This window comes from Sarcophilus harrisii, chromosome 4, assembly GCF_902635505.1.
Source record: "Sarcophilus harrisii chromosome 4, mSarHar1.11, whole genome shotgun sequence".
Lineage (NCBI taxonomy): Eukaryota > Metazoa > Chordata > Mammalia > Dasyuromorphia > Dasyuridae > Sarcophilus > Sarcophilus harrisii.
In genome coordinates, this window is record NC_045429.1 from 323,002,641 (window position 1) to 323,025,393 (window position 22,753).

Below are 22,753 nucleotides of genomic sequence, written 5' to 3' on the forward strand. Positions count from 1 at the left end.
CTATTGTGACATCTACAAATAGAGACACTTTTGCCCCTTTTTGGGGGCTTATTTCTTCAGTTTCTTTTTCTTGTCTTATTAAATAATAAAGAGTGGTGACAATGGACAGTGCTTTACCTCAATATAATATCTCCTTTATACAGATTTATATAAGCTCTTAGCTTTGGAAATCCTTTTTTATATAGTAAGCTTCTTTTCACCATTATGTCTTTTTTCCTTTCTAGATCTTCGAAAATTCAGAACCTATAAAGGGGGTTCTGTAAGAGATCTTCTTCGTGCAATGAGAAATAAGGTAAAGGGTTTGTAAGGGGAAACATGTCCAGATTGAAGAAAGTAGACACAGCTCTCTCCTTTTTCCAGATTGCATGTTGGTGTCAGTGGGCCTGCCAAATCCTTGATTTGCTTGACCAAGGAGAGAAATTATTTCTTTCTCTAATCTAGCATTTTCTCCTGTAGAATTGAAACACATAACTAAGGCATCATAGGGTTGGCCTTTCTTATGCTTGTGTACTTAGTAATAACTATCCCTTTGCCAAATTCTTTATGGCTTTTTCTAACTAGATGTACTTGATAACATGTAAATTTGAATCCAAGGTCAAATACCTTCACAGAGTTGGCTGAGTAAATGCTTATGATGACAGGGCACTTAATAATATTTCTGGGTACTCAGGCTACAGTTCCTGGGAAAGCACAGAGATGCCAGTTGTCCATTTGGCCATATGTTGCAAATCTCCCCTTGAAGGGTTCATGATCTTTTCTCAGTGTATATATATAAAGAGCAACCATGATGTTGAAGATTTAATAGAGATAGAAAACACAAAGTTCTTAGTTAAGTATATGTTTTCCTAAAGTTCAGTAATCCTCACATCCTTGGTAATTTTCTTGGTGAACCTTGGAGTCAACTGGAATACTGTTGAGTCTTGATCATTGAGGCTCTGCTCCATTCTTAAATGAGGATTGATAGGCTGGTAGCTCTTTTGTAGCACAATTCTTTCTCTTCCTGTTTTCCCCAAAGTTGGCTTGTCCAATACAAGACAGCCTCTGGGAATGGCCTGGGGAAATCAAACAAGGCCAGGAGAAGGATCAATTGCTTGTCTTTTCTTTTTCTTCTGCCTAGGAATCTAAGAAAAGGGGTAGATTTTTTTAAAGGTCATCAACACTTCCTCTTTATATAATAAAAATAGCCTTTCCAAATGTCCCTCAGAGCAAATGATACTTGTCATTGGTTCCATATTAATTTCCTATACCCTATATTCCTGCTAAATTGGTCTAGCTGATGTTTCCTCATATGAGAGAGCCCATCTTCCACCTTTGCTTAGGTTTTTCCTTTTGCACAGGGGACTCCATCCTCATTTCTATCTTTTGGAATCCTGTTTTCTCTTCCAAGACTCAGCTCAAGCTCTACCTCCTATCACTCTCTCTTTTCTGATTTCATTCCACCTCCTTGATATTACTTTGTGTGTGTGTATATGTATACAGTACACACATACATATATATTTACTTGTGCGTATGTCTTATTTTAATTTTCACATATTTCTATATATTATAGAGATACTTTTAAATTGCCTTACCTGGTGTTTCCTCTCAGTAAAATATAAGTTTCTTGAGAATAGAGCCTGTTTGTTTGTTTTTTTTAATTTCCAGTGCTCTGTACATAAAAAGCACTTAGTAGTCTAGTCTAATTGCAGTTGGTAAAGAGTTTAATGATTACAACTTTTAAAGACCTCTAAAATAATTTCACTTTTGTGGGGAGAAGATTCTGATCTTGCAAAAAGCTGGGCTTCAATTAGAAAATTCTAGCTAGGCCGATCAGATTCAAGGAAATTCTCAATTGGCAAAGCCAAATTTTCTGTTTTTCTATATTCTCTCCACAGAAACACCACTACCGAGAACTCCCCGAAGATGTACAGGAAACATTGGGCTCAATCCCTGATGATTTTGTCCGTTATTTCACATCACGGTTCCCCCACCTCCTTTCCCACACCTACCGAGCCATGGAACTGTGTAGCCATGAGAGACTCTTCCAGCCTTACTATTTCCAAGAGGCCACAGAACTGGACCCCCCAGTGACAAATGATGGCCTCTGAGAAAGGGAAGTCCTCTCTTTTCTCAATAGAGGGGCCAATGTGAGGACTAAGGAATAGCTTTTGTGAACCAGCATTTGGCATCCCCTTGGCTCAGAGAGCCATGAGAGAGAAGCTGTGCTTCTGATATTAAGTGCCTTGGACTGCCTGCCCTGTACTGCAGACAGAACAGGGGGATGCTGAATCCTTTGAAGTGGAAGAAGCGGTTCTTATAACCAAAGGGAAATTGAGAGAATCCAGGCTTCTGGGGCCCTTTGTCCATCAGGACTCCCTGTGTAAAATGGGCAAGGGTCATGAGACTTGAAAGAGGCTGTATCTGCCTTCATCTTTTCTGCTGGAGAAACCTCTTTTGGACTTTGGAGTTCCTGTTCATCTGCTGTTTGTGATTGATATGTAAGAATTTTGGAAGGTTCCAAGAAGGGAGAAAAGAGATTGAGGTAGTAAGGAATCCAAAGATCTGTCATCCGACAGGAGTTAACAGCATCTCCTTCGTTTTTCCAGCCAGGTTTGAATTTGTACTACTAGGCTGACTTCCCTGCAAGACAGTGGAGTTGGAGAGGGACAAAGGCAGAACTAGGACCAGTGGGTAGAAGGTAGAATGAAGTAGATTTCTGCTCTCTGGAAGGAAAAATTTTCCCAACAATTTGAACTATCTGAAAGTAGAACGGTTAGAGAGGGAATTCCTGGTCATGTACTGATCATATTACATGACCTGTAAGGTTCCTTCCAACTTTGAGATTCTTTAAGGATTGAGAGAGACTCCAGTATTCAAGTGTTATTGAAATGGAGGTTTTATGGTGTCCTTGAAGACAGGAAGCATCAAGTAAATTCTTTATCCATTAAGCATATCCTAGACAACTCATTACGAAGTGCCTGTTTTAAATATTGGCCAGATAGCTTCTGAAAGGCAATGGTTTTAAGAATTGAGAACACACTGTTAGGAACTAATTAACTCTATATTGGAGAATAGGGGTAGGATCACTAGAAGAGGGGAGCTGATGAAATCAGAGATCTCCACTGGTTTTATAAATTTAAAAAATGTCTCTGGGTCTAAGTACAGAACAGTTTATATCTTGGTTTCAATCTTAAAAATTTAACTCAAGTTACAAGGAAGCTATTTAGAAGAAATGATATGTTTCCCCCACCAGAATAGAACGGAAGAAGGCATTTGAGCTCCTGTGTCAAATTAGGGAATGTGGCTACATGAGCCCTAAAATCCTTTATATTCTGATATTCTAATTCCAGAAAGAAGGAATGGAGTGTATCTTGGGGACTCTAATTAGAACAGGGCAAATTCTCATGTTAACTATAGCCCTATCTGATCATTTTTGGTGTAGATCTTCTTAAGCCTGGCCTTAGAATTAATGGCAAACTTTTTTGTTGGTTTATTTTTTTTTCCTGACATAAGCAATAAAACTTCATGCTGTGTATAGCAGGGAACCTAGGGACAGCTCAAGCTTGGTGCCTGCTCTGTAGCGAATTTCTCTGCAGTATTCCTGTTTAATGTCCTCAAAGCTGTGACTGAAAAAAAATTCCTTCATACCTGAGAAGCATTAACATGTTCTGATATAGAACTTGTGTGGTATTCTTTTGCAATTATCTATTTATTTTATGTGTATTTATTTAATTTTTACCCTGAAACTGTAACTGGTTAAAGTGTGAGGGCCATAGGCAAATTTGTGCTGTTACACTGCTAACTGTTTTTAAACTGGAAAAGGAAGAAATGCTATTGTCTTTTGGTGCAGTGAATGAGTCATAATTGTTTTTGTAGAAAGGCAGATTACTTGGTCGGGTAAAATTTTGAAGTCTTATGTGATTTGTTTGTTTGTTTTAAAAAATTACATTCTGTGCCACTCTGTCTTATTTGCTAAATCGACGGTTAATTGAGGAAATGTTGTGTGTTCATTGTTTATTACAGTACTTTCTCTGGAGTAAAACTTCCTGTTTTAGCTTTATATTTTTATAAGAACCATTATCAATGTCAAAGGCCAATGTTGTGCAAATCTTTTGTGTATTTTTAAAGCTTGGTGATTCACAAGTTCATTACCTAAAGCAAACTGCATATTTTTATACTTCTCTGGTACAATTCTTTTATAATTCTGCATATTGATGATGATGAGATGATGATGACAATGATGATGACTTGTACTCAAACAAACTTCAAATAAAAATAGATTTAGATTTGGAATTGGTTTCTTCTTTTTGAAGACCTGTGTCTTATGAACTGTCTTTTCTGTTATGGGAGTTATATATTTTTTTTTAAGAGAGACAAATTGGTACAATAAAGACTACTCAAAAGTCTCAGCTTTGCTATTTACCAGCTGAATGACATTGGATACATCACATAATGTTTATGGGCCTCAGTTTTAACATCCATTGTTTAGTTGTTTTTCATTCATTTCCGATACTCAGTATATCCTAGTATATCCCAGTCCCCCATGTATATCCCAGTATATCCCAGTATATCCACAGTATATCCTAGATACAATATAAGTGTACAGAACTGAACAGTTCTTTTGTTGCACAGGAAGAATTGGACTCAGAAGATAAAAGTAACCAGGGAAGAAAAACAAAAATGCAAACAGTTTACATTCATTTCCCAGTGTTCTTTCTTTGGGTGTGGCTGCTTCTGTCCATCATCAATCAATCGAAACTGAGTTAGATCTTCTCTTTGTCAAAGAAATCCACTTCCATCAGAATACATCCTCATACAGTATCATTGTTGAAGTATATAATGATCTCCTGGTTCTGCTCATTTCACTTAATGGCAAAAATATTCAATAAAATATTAGTGAAAACAACTCACAACACATTAAAAAGATTATTCACTATAATCAAATTTGATTTATGCCACAAATCAAGGGATGGCTCAATCTTAGAAAATGTATAGGAATAATAGGATTTATTAATAACAAAACAATAAAAATTATAAGATTACATCAAAAAATGTTACCAAAAATCATTCAACAAGTCACTCATTTTTTTTTTTTTTCACCATCTGGTTGTTGGTTGTTGTTTTTCATGTGTGAAGAAGACCAAAATGACATATTCTGGATCAAGGTATATTGTCCAACTGTGGCTGATCAGACTACTATGAGCTTGGAAGTCTAACACAGATCAGGCACAAATAGTCCATATGAACATTTGGAGTGGAGATGGCTCTAAATTTGGGCTTCTCACGTTTCTTTTGGGCTACTGCAATTCTACTTTGCTCATAGAGCAAAGCTCCCTCTTTGATGCAGGCACACCCTGTTGGGTGGTCCTGTGCCAGTATTTCCCATGTCTGACAATGTTCTTCAGAGAGACTTTGAGAGCATCCTTGAATTTCTTCTTCTGATCTCCATGTGAGCTCTTACCTTGTGTCAATTCTCCACAAAACAGCTTTTTAGGCAAATGTACGTTTGGCATTCAAACACGGCCAGCTTCTCAGATTTGTGCTCTGGAGGAGAATTTGAATGCTTGAGAAAGACCCTCCGTGTATGATACCTTATCCTGCCCAGCGACCTTCAGAATTTTCCTAAGACAATTCAAATGAAAGCGATTCAATTTCTTGACATGGTGCTGATACACTGTCCAGGTATACAACAGTGAAATCAGCACAATGGATCTGCAGACCTTTAGTTTGGTGATCAGCCTAATACCTCTCCTCTCCCACACTTTCCTTCAGAACTTCCCAAACACTGAGCTAGCTCTGTCAATGCATTTGTTTACCTCATCATCTAATGTACATCCTTGGAAAGTATACTGTTAAAGTAAATGACTTTATCGACAGCATTTAAAAATCCTGAAAAGCATAGGAAGTAACGGATCTTTTCTTACATAATTAACCATATTTATTTAAAACCAAGAATTAGCATTATTTTAGCACTGTTTATAGTGAGGAAACATAGAGGCAGTAATTATATCTGTGGTAAAGGAAGGGTTATTTTTGTAATCCCATTATATATCAGGCTATTATTTGATATAATTCTGAAAATGCCAGCTATAGCAATATAGCAAATTCAAGGCATAGGCTGCAGGGGGCATTGGGGAGCTAGGTAAAATTAGCTATCAAAATGAAACCAGCATACATCTTTTTCCCTTTCCCTTCCTGTGACTTGACAGCCCACTCTATTTTGGGAAAATGACTTTTGCCTTCCAAGGAACTCATTTCCCATACCTTTTCAGGATGTGGCTCGCTTTTAAGGCCATTGAAGCAAATGGATGCTGCCAAAACTATGAAAAATGAAAGGAAAAATGATTGCACTATAATCCTTTCATAGTTTGCTTTCCTAATCAGCTCATGATTTTATTTCTAGAGTCTTCTGAATTCATTGCTAGGCTTACACTGCTCAATACCAGTATCTCTCCTTTGCCCGTTAACTACAGTCTCTGTGGGAGTTTCATCTTTTTCCCCCCACTTTTTAAATTAATATTTTATTTTCCTTTAGTTAGGTGTAAAAGCAATTTTAACTTTTTTTTAAATTTTGAGTTCCAAATTCTCTTTCTTTTCCCCAACGTCCTTCATTGAGAAGGCAAGTAATTTTATATAGGTTATACATGTACAGTCATAAATAAGATATTTCTATGTAAAGTCATGTTGTGAAAGAAAACGCACACACACAAAAAAAGAAAAATAAGGAGAGTAAAGAAAAAATATGCTTCAATCTGCATTCAAACTTCATCAGTTCTTTCTCTAGAGATGAACAGCCTTTTTCATCATCAGTTCTTCAGTACTGTCTTAGATCATTATTTTGCTGAGAATAGCTAAGTTATTTATAGTTGGTCATTATACAATATTGCTGGTTCTGTGTACAATGTTCTGGTTCTGCTTCTTATCACTTTGTATATGTAAGTCTTTCCAGGCTTTTTTGAGAGCATCCTGATCATTTTTTTTCTCAATTTTTCCAAATATATGTAAAGATAATTTTCAATATTATTTTTGTAAGACTTTGTGTTCCAAATTTTTCTCCCTCCCTCCCTTATACCTCTCCTCTCCAAGACAGAAGTCAATCTGATATGTTAAATATGTGCAGTCCTTTTAAACATATTTCTATATTTGTCATATTGTGCAAGAAAAAACAGACTAAAAGAGAAAAAAGCAAGAGAAAGAAAAAACAAGTAAACAAAAAAGGTGAAAATATTATGCTTCAATCCACATTCATTCAGTCTCCATAGTTCTCTCTCTGGATGCAGATGGCATTTTCCATCCCAGGTCAATGGAATTACCTTGAATCACCTCATTATTGAAAGGAGTCCATCATCACATAGTCTTGTTGTTACTATATACAATGTTCTCTTGGTTCTGCTTATTTCACTTGGCATCAGTTCATGTAAGTCTTTCCAGGCTTTTCTGAAATCAGCCTGCTTATCATTTCTTATAGAACAATAATATTCCATTATCTTCATATGTCATAACTTATTCAACCATTCTATAACTGATGGGCATCCATTTAAATTTCCAGTTCCTTGCTACTAAAAAAAAGAGCTGTTACATTTTTGCACATGTGGTTCCTTTTCTCTCTTTTATGATCTCTTTGAGATATAGACCCAGTAGTGAAACCGCTGTATCAGAGTATGAACATTTATATAGCCTTTGGGGCACAGTTCCAAATTGCTCTCCAGAATGGTTGGATCATTTCACAATTCCACTAATAATGCATTATAGTCCCAATTTTCCCACATCCCCTCCAATATTTATCATTATCTTTTCCTGACATCTTAGCCACTGATCATCATTTTTTTTATAGCACAATAATATTCTATCACAATCATAAACAACAACTTATTCAGTCTTTCCCCAATTAATGGACATCCCCTCAATGTTCAATTCTTTGTCATATGAGAGAGACCATTAAAACTTTTGTAACACCTATGTAAAATTCGCCAAATGTTCTTATTCCCATGTTACATTGTACTAGTTGTATTGAGGATTGAATCAAAATGGCATCATGACTCATAGCAAGGTTAAGATAAGGGAAGGGAAATACAGATATAGAGAATGGGTATTTGATAGCTGTATCATAGCAGCATAGTAACCTGTGTTGCCTTTTGGGGGTGTGGCCTCTCACTGAGACAGAAAGAGAAACACCTCCCCACCATGACCCAAAAGGATTAGCTCAGTGAATATTAGAGTAAATTAACCCAGAGAGTAAAGAAAATGCAAATGAGAATATCCCAAGATTTTTGTTAATGATCTTTTTAAAAAAAATTATTATAGCTTTTTATTTACAAAACATATACATAGGTAATTTTTCAACATTGACCCTTGCAAAACTTTCTGTTCCAAATTTTCACCTCCTTCTTCCCACCTCTTCCCCTATAGGGCAGGTAGTTCAATACATGTTAAATATGGTAAAATATATGTTAAATCCAATATATGTATATATATGTGTGTATATATATATATATATATTTATACTGTTATCTTGCTGCACAAGAAAAATAGGATTTAGAAAGAAAAAAAAAACTTGAGAAGGAAAACAAAAATGCAAGCAAACAACAACAGAAAGAGTGAAAATGCTATATTGTGTGTTCCACACTCAGTTCCCACAGTCCTCTCTCTGGGTGTAGATGGCTCTCTTCAGTCCTGAACTTTTGGAACTGATTTGAATCATCTCATTGTTGAAGAGAGCCACATCCATCAGAATTGATCATTGTATAGTCTTGTTGTTCCTGTGTACAATGATCTCCTGTTTCTATTCATTTCACTCAGCATCAGTTCATGTAAGTCTCTCGAGGCCTTTCTGAAATCATCGTGCTGGTCATTTCTTACAGAATAATAATATTCCTTAACATGCATATACCATTCAGCCATTCCCCAACTGATGGGTATCCATTCAGCCACAAACATTTTTGCACATGTGGGTCCTTTTCCCTCCTTTAAGATCTCTTTGGGATATAAGCCTAGTAGTATTTGTTAATGATCTTAAACTAGACCTCCAGCTTAAGGAAAATAAAAGTAAACTAACGCAGTGCACTCATCAACTAAAGATTGATCTCTTGGTTTTTAAGGACCATAACCAAAGGCTACAAGATAACAGAGATTTAGCAACAAGCGCAAATAAAAAGGAATAAAACTGATAGTCTGCTTTTAAGAAATATGGTTTTTGTCCTAAGTTGTGCACAAAAACATGCTTAATTCTGCTGGGATAAAGGAATGAGAATGGGAGCAGGAATGAAGATGAGAATTGAGAACAGCCGTCAAAGGTAAGAGCTTCTGTTGAAGAAGCGTCTCCTATTACTACCCCCTAGAGTCAGAGAATGATTTACTCTGCAGGAGAAATGGAGGCTAGGTAGGCTTTCACCACAAAGGAACTTGGGACTTTATAGAAGTTTAAACAGCAACAAGATGATTCATTGGGACAATGGTTGCTGAGGGCATGAACCAAAGGGAGACAATTCAGAAATTCTTTCTGTAGGCAGATTCCATTCATAGAAGAATGACTTTTGCAAACCTAGTTAAATAAGCTAGAGGCCCTGGGTAGGGATTGTCCTTTGTCCCTTCTTAACCGTGGAGACGCGTGTGTACTGGTTTCCATAAAGAAAAATTATAATTGTGGCCAGTTCTCCCATTAGAGTATAGGGGGAGATTGGGTTTAGTAGGTTGGATCTAAGCCCCATGGCCTGCCACTTTACTTCAGCCTGAATTGGGGACAATTACATCCTGCCTTCTCAGGGGACCCCCATGTGAGTGGTATTAGGCTTTAGCTATGGGTCTTTTCTGCCACATCATCATACTGACATGGGAAGACTAATTAGTCAAATTTGACAAATACAGTTACCAGTAAAAATAAGCCCAGTGGGGATGTTGGAAAGAGATATGGCACCCACTTCCCTGTGAAGGAAGGCAAAGATTAAGCCTGTTGTTACATCTCTGGATTTTCCACCTCCCATATCATCTTCAGACAGCTAGCATTTCTGAAGACTGGAATAACAGCTTCATTATCATGTCTCTGACTATTATAGTAGGGTGCACCTCCTCCTAGGAACTGGGCCCTCTCCAAATCAACACCATCCTAGGAAAGGGGAGAGATCTCGATTCTAGCTGTTTCTCTGATCCACAATACTGGAAGGCTTATCTTTTAAAGACAGATGACTTTTAAATATATTCCTGGTTGTCTTTCTCTGATCCTTGCTTATTTCATCCCTGACACGACTGGTTCAAGGCCCCTGCATTCTCAATAGTCTCCATACACCTTGAAGAAATCAGTTCAGGTCCCTCTCAAGTGGTAGGTCTCCTTTCCTTTAAGAGTCACTTCCTAGAAAGGGCTGGAGGGATCAAGGAGTAGAGAGGCTGAGAGGTGCCTTACTTGGGTTTGGGGGTAAAAAGGGGAAATGTCTCACAACAATTAATATGGAAATGTTTTACATGATTGCACATGGATGACTTTTATCAAATTGTTTATCATCTCAGGGAGGGTAGAGGAGGGACAGAATTTGGCACTTAAAATTTTTTAAAACAAATGTTAAAGATTTTTATTTACATGTAATTGAGAAAAAGGGAAAAGAATATCATAGGAAAATCAGAAAAAAAAAAAGAGGAGAAAAACACAATCTTCAGCAGAGGAAAATTGCTGTTCTTGTTAAAATCTACAGCTAGTTATATTATTGTATCACAAATTTGTTTTTTAAAAATATTTCTATAGCTATTTCAATACAATTGATTTCCTCTGTAATCTAATGTATTTTATTTTCTTCATTTAAAAATATCATTTTTTTTAACCTCAATGGAGGAGTAGGACAGAGGGGATAGAAGAAGAGAGAGAATTTCGGAATTCAAACTTTAAAAAAATCATTTTTCTCAGTTGCATGTAAAAATAATTTTTGTTTTATATGTAAAAAATTATTTTTGTTATACATGTACATTCAATTGTTTATACATTTCCTTTGAATAATGTTGGGAAAGAAAAATCAGAACAAAAGGGAAAACCCACAAGAGAAAAAAAAACCCAGAAGAAAAAAGGGGAAGAATGAATTTAGAACGTGTTGATTTACTTTCAACCTCTATGGCTGAACTCGAATTTTAAAAATTAATGTTAAAATTGTTTTTGTATGTAACAAGGGAAAATAAAATACTAAGTATTTTTTTTTTTTTTTTAAAGAGAGGACAGAAAATTGACTTGAAATCTCCCTGAGGATTTTAAGAGGACCTAGACCTTGTTTGATCACATTTGATCAAAGTCTTATATAAAACAGTGTTATTGTTTCATTAAATGCTTTTAGCTTTGAATTTCTGAATTATTTTGTTTTGCTTTACTGAAAGGGAACAACAGATTGGGTCTAATGAGCTATGGATTTGAACAGATGCTGATCCCAAAAGTGCCATAAATCTGGATGTAGCTTTTGGGGACCTAGGTTGAGAAGGTCCATAGCCCATGTTAAATCAGTTCATGATCTCATCATGGTCCTAGAGTATAGCCTATCCCTGTCCTCTCCTATTTTATGATTCTTATCCATGTCAGCTCCCTACTCGACATATAGGAAGCCATCCATTCCAGTTTATTTGTTTCTCTGATTATTTATTAAAAGAGCGCAAGGTCTTTTGTCCTTCCTCTAGTTTTTTCTTTTAAAACTTTAACGCATCCATGCATGTAAGTAATTCCATTGAAGCAGATGAGAATCATTTATACTTCACCTAGCACTATTCTTGTTCATGTATTCCTATCAATTCTCCATAAAACAACTGCCCAAATGCAGGCACCTCCCTCTAAGTTTCCTAACATTCTGCAGGTACCAGTCAGTCCCTAACTAACTCCTTTTTCTGATTTCTTATTAGTAAAAAATATATAATAATGGTAACATCAGTAATTCATCTTTATTTAAAGCTTTGTGATATACAAACTGCTTTCCTTTCCTCATGGGGCATCTAGATGACATAGTAGATAGAGTATTGGTTCTAGAGTCAGGAGGAACTGAGTTCAAATCCAGCTTCAGATATGTATTAGCTGTGTGACTCTGGGCAAGTCCCTTAACCTCTTTCACCTTCAGTTTCCCATCTGTAAAATGAGAATAATAATAGCACCTAACTTCCATAAATTATTATGAGGACCACATAAGGTCAAATTGTAAAGCACTCAGCCCCAGTGCCTAGCATATAGTAAGCACTTATGTTAGCAATTATTATCATAGAGCCTCCATATCCCAACACATATGTACCCAAGCTATCTCCTCCATTTCCTGATGTTTAAAAAGAGTTCACTCCAATTTTTTTGTATGATAAAACTCAGGAATGTAAAAGAAAGAAGAGATCTTAGAAACCATCTTGTCCAGCTCCCTCATTATAAGAAGGGAGGCAGAAATAAGGAAGAATTTATTAAGCTCTTTTTACAAATACAAATAGAGTACAAGCAAAAAGACATCCTCTACCTTCAAGGAGTTTACAACTAAAAAAGAGTTGAGAGGGTAGTGGGGTGGAGGGAGAAGGGGTCAAGTTTTAGAGCCCAGAAGAAGTCAGAAACAGAGCTTGGAGGAAATTGAGAGCAAGCCAGCCTCAGCCTCTCTACAAAAGGGGTATATTATCAGTGTTTAAAAGGAGGACTAAAACCTCTTGTAATAAATAGGATAGTCAAACAAAACATACCCACACAATAGCCATGCCCCAAAATGTAAGCCTCTTTCTGTACCCTGTGTCCATCACTTCCTCCTCAGAAGATATGTAACATGTTTCATCATAGTTTCCCAGGAGACATGGTTATTTCATCTATCAGAGTTCTGAAGCCTTTCCAAACCATTTTTCTTTATTCTGTTGCTGACCTTGGATAAGGAGTTCTGGTTCTTCTCACTTTGCTCTTCATCAATTCAAATTATTTCCTCCAAAATGTTTTCTTTGATAATTCCATTCCATTTAATTAATTAATTCTTTTATCTATCCATCCATTCATTTGTTCATTTATGGAGACTGTTTCTCCCTGTCTCACCCAGATTGGAAATGCAAGGGCCACTCACAGGTTTTTTCCACTATTGATCATGTCATGGAAGTTTTGACATGGGCCAGTTCATCCATCACTCCTTAGACATCCTGGTGGTTCCCAATACTTGGAGTTTCCTATTTTGGTGCTGGTCATACCTCAGACACCCAGTTGGTTTTAGCTAGCCCTATTGTTGCTAAAAACTCCCGATTTCAAGTGATATATCAACCTCCAATTCCCTAGTAGCTTTCAAGTGATTGGAAACCTTAAATTTCTGGGCGTTTTTTCCTTTCTTTGCATCCCCTCCCTACTTCATGATCAGGAAGTAGGCTTTATAACGTTTTTTTCTACCAAAGTAGGCTTATCAGTTGTCGCTCTGCTTCCTTTGGTTTCTTGTAGGTAGAAGAGTGAGGTAATATGTGTGGATTCCCTAGAAATGCTTAGACAATTGTAGGAAATTATGTCATCGGTGTCTAGAGCATGCTGGGTATTCTTGACTGCCTGGGACGCCTCCTAACCAAGCATCCAAACAAGATCTTTCCAAACTTGTTTCTCTTTCTTATTCCTGTCAGGCTCTCCGCTATCCCTCCACTAGTCTGTATGAAAAATGTTGCTTTTCAGTACCTGGGTTCTGATGGCTTTCTTCACCCTGCTCTCCTCTTCAGGTGAGGAAAATGGTGGAAAATTTCTATTGGACACATCTGTAAGTACTGGTTAAAAAAAGAAAGAAAGAAAGAAAGAAAGAAAGCAGCTGTCTGAGGGAGGGACTAGCAAGGCTGGATAGTAACATTTTGCTTAGCTCTTCTAGGCCTTGGAGGGAGATATCTGTCTTTTACTAGATCATGGAGCTTTTAATATTCTTGGGATTAATGGAGTTCAAAGCAATAATTGCCTATCTGAATAGAAATGTATTGAGAAGGCTGGAAGAATACCCCTGGGCAAAGTATGTCCTAGCCCTCAATTCCATTAACTTCCTGCTTCTTGAGTAAAAGGCCCATCCTAGCCTGATCCTTGAGGGGCTTTTGACTTTTTTTTTTTTTTTTTTTTTTTTTGTGGGAACAAGAAATCCAGCTTTCAATGATTCTAATTCTGTGTAAGATAGAATGAGATATTTGTAAAACACTTGGTACAACGTCTGGCACCTAATAAGCATTTAATGTTTTTTCATCCCTCCCTCCATTGCTGTTTTGTTAAGTGTGGTCCACACATTATGACATCATGTCATGAATAGACAACATGAGGCTGGAGAATCTGGGAAAGCTCTAGAAGATGCCGTAATGAGACTTAGCTCCATGTTGAGTCTTGGGTCTCTTTCCCAGGAATTCACAATCTGCCAGATTTCTACCAAAGAGCAGCTGCCATCTCTATCCTTATATTCACGATTTTCTCTGACCTAGACAACTCCCAAGTAATAGGAATAAATTTCCTTCCTTGTACTACAGTCAGAATAGTACTAAAACCTATTCCTTCTTGGGAAGAGAAAGAGAGGACAATAGGGAATGGGAGAGAAGTTCCTAGTAAGGTAAAATAGCTGCTGTCCTCCTCATAGGCCAGGGGATCTCAGCAGCTGTGAGGAAATCCTGGCCCTGAGAGGGATTAAGAGAGCATGCTAAAAGCATAGATCAAGAAAAATATAGCTAAGCACAAAGTGAGTAGTTTCCCAGTCATGAAGGTTCGTAACCTCAGAGTCATCTTAGACTCTTTACTCTGTGGTAAGAGCAGCCACCTGTTTTATGGAGGCTGTGCTGGACTTTAAAGGGGCAGGGAGCCCTTATGGATTCTTTTCCATGTAAAGCAAAGATAACCGTCTAATAGTTTGGAGGTTTAACTGGATTTCCTATTGTCCAGTGGGAATGCCTGCCTTCCTGCCCTGTGACTTGCAGAGTTGAACAGGAAAGCTGAAGGGTCTAGCCTTTTTAATTTGAATTAAATATCTTTTTTATTCTTAGAAATTATCCTTAGGAACCTTCTTACCCTTTGTACCACTAAAGTTATTTTTATTTTATTTTGGGTACATGAGTTCCTCACTACATTCTAAACCTGAGTTGAATTATTCAACAGCTTGAGTAAAGTCTGATTCAGAATATTTGGTGGAGTCAACAGGGATTATTTTGCAATATCTTTGTGGTTAAAATTGTTGAAGAAGAAGGATATTGTGGAAGAAAGGGAATCTTGGGTGATTAGAGAGACAAATATAAGACTATAGGTTCTGTAACCAGAACACTGTCTGGGATATATAGGGATCCATCTCAATGAGATAAAAAGAAAGCTCCCCTTTACCTTGTAGATTTAATAAGTGTTTATACTTATGGAGTTTGATAGGGAAAGTAAAAATGTGGCAAAATCAAATATTCCTTGGTTCTTGTTTGCTTTGGAAAAACTGGACTATTGACATTTTTTAGAAAATGAAGATAAATGGTTTGTTTGGGGGATTTTTTTTTGTGTGTGTGTGTATTAGGCAGAGTTAGAAATGAATGAGTTTTTGATTCTTAAAAACTATGTCTTGAAAGCAGAGGAATTACTTAAGTGGAAAAGGCAATGCTTAGGGAAACTGACAGGCTTACAGATGGAAATATGTTCTCTGACTCAGAGATTTCTTTGGAGAATGTATTAAACCATGCCAAAACTAAGAATTTAAAGGAAAAGGATAGTAGTGGGAATGACAAGGAGGCTTGGTTAACTGGAACATTACTCTCTCTGGGGACATTACCTCGATGGGAATAACTTCCTTTATGATTGAATGAGAAGGTGGGTAGTTGCAGGAAAAAATTTAAATAGCAAGATTAGAACATTAAAAAAATGGCTCCGAAGGGTGAACTAATGAGGACAGCTTAGAGTTTTTGTCAGTTTCAGAGTTCAATTGACTGGAAGAACTTAGAGAAGATTTGCTATTGTAAAGTTTTGTTGTTCAGTTGTGTCCAACTCTTTGTGACTCCATTTGGGGTTTTCTTGGCAAAGATTTTGGAATGGTTTGCTATTTCATTCTCCAACTCATTTTATAGATGAAGAAGCAGAGGCAAACACGGTGGAATGACTTGCCCAGGGAGACACAGTGTCTAAGACCAGATTTGAATTCAGGGATGAATCTTCCTAATTTCAGGCTCAGCATTCTTACCACTAAGCTTGCACATTGTGAAGTTAGAAAATTAAGTCCTAGAGAGAATTGTTTTTTGATAGTTTTAATGGGGAGCAGTTCATACATCTGTTCACAAAGTTGAATCCCTGCTACAATTCTCTTATGAGTGATTTTAAAAAATATATAGGTTAGACTGTATGCCCTCTCTTTACAATCCACTATTTTGGATGACCAGCCTACTTTAGGTACAACTAGAGAATGACTTTTGGATTACATGAGTAGGATCTTATGGTCCTTTCCTACTAGACCACCATATAGATCAGGGCAAATTGGTAGTTTGATCAAATGTGTATACAAATAGATGTGCTGGAGATGAGAGAAGGCACAGTATCCACTACCATCTTAGATGGGGAGAGGGTGGTGATACTATTTCCTATAAGGAGATTCCTATGTGGTTTTGAAACACAAGGTAGACAAGAAGTCAACAAGTTTTTGTTAAGTGCCAGGTACTGTACTAAGCTCAAAGCACTCTATTCACTATACTACCTCAATCTATCTCTAGAAAATGGTAGTGTCCAATAGAGATATTACATGGCCTCTGCTTAAATAGGTGGAGGCTCTCAAGAGAAGAGGAAAGGAAAGGAGAGAAGAGAGGGAAATATTGTCTCAATCTAGACAAAGGAGTCATAATGCTATGTAATAGTGAGTGCAAGACTATGTGATCTTCTGAACTAAGAGCAGAACAGCTAACTTTACTCAACAATGTTCTTGAGGCCAAAGAGCCTACCTTTAAAATATCACTGATTTCTTTATTAAAGTTTTTTATTTTCAAAACATATGTATGGATAATTTTTCAACATTGATCTTTACAGAACCCTGTGTTCCCATCCCCCCCCCAAAATGGCAAGTAATCCAACATATGTTAAACATGTTAAAATATATGTTAAGTCCAATGTATGTATTTATTATTTATTTTATACATATTTATACAATTATCTTGCTGCACAAGAAAAATAGATAAAAAAGAAAACAAAAATGAGAAAGAAAACAAAATGTAAGCAACCAACAACAGAAAGAGTGAAAATGCTATGTTGTATCCACCCTTAGTTCCCATAGTCCTCTCTCTGGGTATAGATGGTTCTCTTCATCACAAGATCATCCATCATCTCATTGTTGAAAAGAGCCACATCCATCAGCATTGATCATCGTATAATCTTGTTGCCATTGTACAATGAAGATCACTGATTTTTATCATAGAAACTAGATTTTTTTAAGTTCATTGTTTCACTATTAATTCTAACAGAATTTTATGTAAATGTTTTTCAGTTTTATTTAATAAAAATTGATAATCATTTAATATTCCTTTTAGTTGAGAACTTTTATATCCTTCCCTGCTCCTCCAACTTTTATCTTTTTAAATCATAAGTGCATTTAGAGTTATGTGTTTTGAAATGCTAGTCTGAACTTAATTTCTGCCAGATTGTTTTCCATTTTTCCCAATAGTTTTTGTCAAGTAGTGAATCTTTCCTCCTAAGAAATTTTTTAGAAAAAATATATTTAATCTTTTGGTCATTTGACCTGGCACTGAATAATTAATTTAGGTAAGTCACTTTAATTATGCTGGCATAATCCAACTGTGAACAATTAATATATTCAATATTCAATAAATTTTTAATCTGTATTTCTCTAAAGATGATTTTGTAGTTGTATTTAGATAATTTTGAGTGTATCATGGTATATAGCATTATATTTTTTTCCTATAGTTATTTTGAATGAAATTTCTCTTTCTAGCTCTTCCTCCTGTATTTTGATAATATGCAAAAAGACATTTTTATGGGTATACTTTATATATTGCTACTTTATTGAAGTTATTGTTGCAATTACATTTAAATGAATCCTCAGGGTACTCTAAGTAGCCCATCATCTCCTCTATCCAAAACAATAATTTTGGTTTTCCTATGTCCATTTTTTCAGATTTTTTTTTCTTGTTTCAGTGCCATAGAAGAGATTTCTACAATTTTATCGAATTGTAATAGTGATATATCCTTATTTTATGCCTGGTTTTATTAGAAAGGACTATAACATTTTCTAATTATATGTGATGCAGTTTTAAATATTTATTGTATTAAGGAAAGGTCTACTTGTATTTATTGTATTAAAGAAAGGTCTACTTGATGTGTCTGAGGCCAAATTTGAACTCAGAATTTCCTGAGTTCAGAGTGGTGCAACTAGCTGCCTCACTTCATAACAGTACTTAAAGCAGAAATGCATATTGTATTTTGTCAATTTTTTTTCTTCATTAATATAAGTGCATGGTTTTTTATTATTAATATAGCTCATTATGATTTCCCTAATATTAAACTTAACTTGTATTTCTGGTATAAATTCAAAGTAGTCATAGTATTTAAAACATATAATCTCTCTGGTAATACTTTTTTTCATCGATATTTAGAAACATTGGTCTATAGTTCCTATCCCCATTCTGATTTGTCTCTACCTGGTTTGATTATCTAAACTGTGTATCATAAAAAGAGGTTGGTGGGATATCTTTTATATTGGTCATTTATCAAAAACAATTATTCTTTTAATGATAGCATATACTTTTGAGGTTTTTTCTTAATTCATCTATGGCTCATTCAATGTTTCTTTTTTTGGATATTGACATTAAATTATTTCTTGTACCATTAGTTTGAATATTATGTATTTGTATAAATACACTTCCATTTCATTTATCATTTTTGTTGGCACACTAAAATCTTTTTTCTTTTGTGAATTCTTTTTTCACTTGTTAGTAAATTAGTTCTTTTCCCTTAAAAAAACTAAATTAAGACCTCATCAATTTTCTAAGTTTTTTTCAAGAAACCAATTCCTAATTTTATCATTTCAGTAATTCTTGCTATTTTCTAATTTTCAAACTTTCTATTTTCACCAGTTTTGTTTTGTTGCTATTTTTATTAATTGCAGTTCTCATTCTTTTATTCTCTTTTATTGATAAAATCTTAAAAGATATTTTTTCCCTCAGACCTGCTTTGACTACTTTCCAACAAATTTAGTATTGTGTCTTGTCATTTTCTTTGACAAGTTATCCATTATTTCTAATTTGTTGTTTGATCTACCAATTCTTTAGGATTAATTTCCATTTGGGTTTGACTCTTTTTTTCAAAGACTCTTTACTAATTATTTTATTGCAACTGGTCAATAAAGGTATCTAATATTTCTGCTTTTCTGTGTTTATGAAGCTTGCATATTCTTAAAAGTGTAACACAGTTAATAGCTATATGCCTTTCTTATCCTATTCAATAGTTGTCAGGAATCAATGATTTTTAATTTTTCAAAAGGTCATTATCTTTATGGTTTCTTCCCTTTTTCATATTTATCTATTTAGAATTGTCTAGTTCTGAAGGGGATATATTAAGGTCATAGTTTTGATGTCTATTTCGCTAGTTCAACTTTTTTTTTAAGTACTTAGATGCCCTGTCTCTACAATGTCGTCTTTTTATTGTGGCTTTGTCTGAGTTCATGAAGGCTACTCCTGATTTTTTCAGTTTATCTTTAGTATGATAAATTCTACCAGAGCTCATCATTTTAACTCTGTGTGACTCCAGGTCTTAAGTAAACTATATATTGTCGAATTTCTCTTTTTCAATTCTTGCAGTAGCAGGAGAGGAACTATTTGAGGTGAGTGTGTGGCCAGAGTGGCCTGTGGTTGAGGCTGGCAAGGCCCTGTGGATCAACTGTAGCACCAATTGTACGTACCCTACTAAAGGAGGCATTGAGACCCGTAACATAAATACGACCATGCAGCAAGAAGAGGCTCACTGGAAGGTGTTTCATTTATCAAATATCTCCCAGAATACCAACATTTTTTGTTACTTCATATGCTCGAATACCCAAAAGAAGAAATCTGTCAACATCATCGTATACCGTGAGTGGACAAGATTTGGCCCCTTCCATAGTCTCAGCCCACTGGGTTGGCTTCCCTTTCCATATTCCCTGTTGACAAATACAATCTGTACAAGTAAATATTAAATGTGGGTAGTTGGTTTGGGGTGGGAAAAGATAAGAGAATTTAAACTGGATCTTTTCAGTTGGTTATTTCTAAAGCTTGTCTAAATGTGTAACTGTCCAAATAGAGGCAATCCATTTGAGACTTCAAGACTCAGATCATTTCTAAGACAGTGAAACTAAACAATAAAACTCTTCACCTTGAATAGTTTTTTGCTTGTTTATGCCACTGAATGAACCAATAGTCCAACTCTTTTCATACACGGGAAGCCAAGAGCTACCCATTTCATACAAGCTGGTGAAGAGAGAGTGGTACTGATGGGGACTCCCACATGCCTCTTGGAGGCTGGCAGTCCTTTGTCTGGGTCTCTCACTCATAAGGCTTTTACTTTTTTTTGTTCCCTAAGGGCCACCATTGCAGGTGACATTGAGCCTACAGCCTGCTTGGGTGATTGTGGGTGAGAATTTCACCTTGACATGCCATGTGCCTAATGTGGTCCCGCTGGAGAACCTCACTGTCACTCTGCTCCAGGGCACGGAAAAACTACACCGCCAGACCTTTGTGACCGAGTCTAAGGCTTTGCAGGATGCCTGGCTCACTTTCAACGTCACTGCTAGAAGGGAAGATAGTAGGAGTAACTTCTCTTGCCATGCGGAACTGGATCTCAGGCCACATAGCGAGCAGTTATTCTCTGCCAGTTCAGAGCCCAAGATGCTTGAGATATTTGGTGCGTCAGGCAAGGCCGTGGGGGAAACTGGTTCTGGGTCTGTTTTTCCTTCTTTCTTCTTTGGAGCCTTAGAAGAAGCACCCTAAACCCTGTTCTAAGCTTTTGCCAGTAAGCTGCTCTTTGATGGTGCTGGGAGTTAATCCCCTGTGATTCTCTCAATCCTGTTCACAGGATTCTCATTTTTTTCAACATCCTTCCCACTCCCCCTTTGCCCATACAAGTCCCATGATCTCTAGCTCAGCACCCTCTTTGTCCTAGACACTTAGAGACCAAAGACTGTGAGCAGCTGGAGGTGAGAGCCTTAGATCCCCAATCAGGGAAGTCTGTTCCACCTGTCTTTGGGAAGCTAAGAACCAAGCTGCTTCCACTCTAGGAGCAGTAAATGCAGCCTAAACCAACTTCACCATGCAGGCTTCAGGCTCCTCTGGTGAGAATCTGCAAGGCTGACCCTTTGATATGATGCTCAGGACTAGAATGATTTTCAGACTACAAACTACATCAGTCGAGATTCTTTTCTCTATCTTTTCATAGCACTTTGTACCTAATGCTTGCTTGCATTAAGCATCAAGCTTGCAGATGCTTGCTGGTACCTAAAACAAAGTGCTAAAGCTTCATTCACCAATTGAGCAAAATTCACTGTGAGCCAATCTTAGGTGTCCTAGGAAATCAGCACCCTCTAGGACCCACAGCTCTGCTCAGCCCAAGCTGAACTGGGAGGGGATGGTGCTCTCACACTGCCCCTTTCCCTTTCCAGAACCCTCCTGGAACAATCAGATGCTCATCATTATCATCATTACAATTCTGCTGCTGCTGGTTTTTGTGATCTCAGTCTGCCTGTGTTTTGCTTATGGGCAACACTGGCGTCAACAGCGAACAGGAGGATACGGGGTACTTGCTGCCTGGAGAAACTACAGAATCAGATGATCATGATCCAGAATGATGACAAGGACCAGAGGGTTGGGGATGCCTTTGTCATATAGGTCATCTATAACATCTACATAAATTAGAAATTAGTGAATGCTGAGAAACAAAAGTGTGTGTGTGTGTGTGTGTGTGTGTGTGTGTGTGTGTGTGAGAGAGAGAGAGAGAGAGAGAGAGAGAGAGAGAGAGAGAGAGAGAGAGAGAAAGAGAAAGAGAGAAAGAGAGAAAAGAGAGATGGGAATTGTTCTTCTTTCCCAGAAAGGCCTTGGGAAAAGACATTCTGTTGGCCTTAATCCAAACTCCTGCTTTTACCTTGGCTTAATTGTTTTCTTTAGAGATCCAAATCTATGCACAGGACAAAGAAACACTTGTTGGATTTAATTATCTTCTCCTTAGCTGCCCAAACCTGACTTTCCTAGCATCCCCCCACCTCCTTAATTTCCCCCCTCCACAACTGCACCCTCAGGACCACTAACCTTCTTCAAGCCACATTGTCCTTGTTGACTCTTTTGAGGCTAATGGAATAAAGGAAGGCAGAGGGAAGAGTCTGACATCAGCAAAAGTCAAGATGAAGATGCCCCGTGACAGGTGACAGGTGAGCCAGCACCACTGTATTTGTGGATGACCCCACTTTGTTAACCTTAATTTCCTCCCCTGCCCCATCTTTCTTCATCAGGGGTCAGAGAGATGTTCTCAGCAGAAATCTTGCTGCCACAAGGGCTGGTTGCAGCAATTCCCTCTGGGATTTGATCTTACCCCCTGATTTCCTGAGATGGGCCTTGAAAATTAGGATGAAGGATGGGGAGGAGAGGGTAACATTCCAAGATTTCTATCATTCTCACTCCTAAATCTTTTAATGCCTCTTCCCTGGCCTTCTGTGACCCATGCTGCTCTTTTCCAAAGTTGCTCTTGAGACCTGGTCAATATGAGTCAATATTTTAACAAGTCTCCCCTCCCGTTCCATATCCCATGCTAAATCAGTCCCACTCCTTTCCACAATATTCTCCCAAAGTTGGAGACAATATGAGACAGAGAAACGAAAATTATTC

The 22,753-nt window shown here is 36.9% G+C and overlaps 2 protein-coding genes across 2 annotated transcripts in view; both read left to right on the forward strand.

The window, feature by feature from the left end:
• The window catches only part of ERN1 (endoplasmic reticulum to nucleus signaling 1), a 133,618-nt gene extending 130,177 nt beyond the window's left edge, over positions 1-3,441 (forward strand). The window contains exons 21-22 of the mRNA XM_031965879.1: positions 225-292; positions 1,876-3,441. Of these exons, the coding sequence (XP_031821739.1) occupies positions 225-292; positions 1,876-2,088 (281 nt within the window). The 3' untranslated portion in view covers positions 2,089-3,441. The remainder of the gene's footprint in view (positions 1-224; positions 293-1,875) is intronic.
• A 9,989-nt stretch (positions 3,442-13,430) lies between these two features.
• Positions 13,431-21,816, forward strand: ICAM2 (intercellular adhesion molecule 2). The gene is made up of 4 exons (XM_012548487.2): positions 13,431-13,639; positions 19,706-19,975; positions 20,463-20,783; positions 21,538-21,816. Exons 1-4 carry the CDS (start codon positions 13,582-13,584, stop codon positions 21,705-21,707), a joined length of 819 nt encoding a protein of 272 aa, XP_012403941.1. The 5' UTR covers positions 13,431-13,581; the 3' UTR covers positions 21,708-21,816.
• Positions 21,817-22,753: the final 937 nt, after the last annotated feature.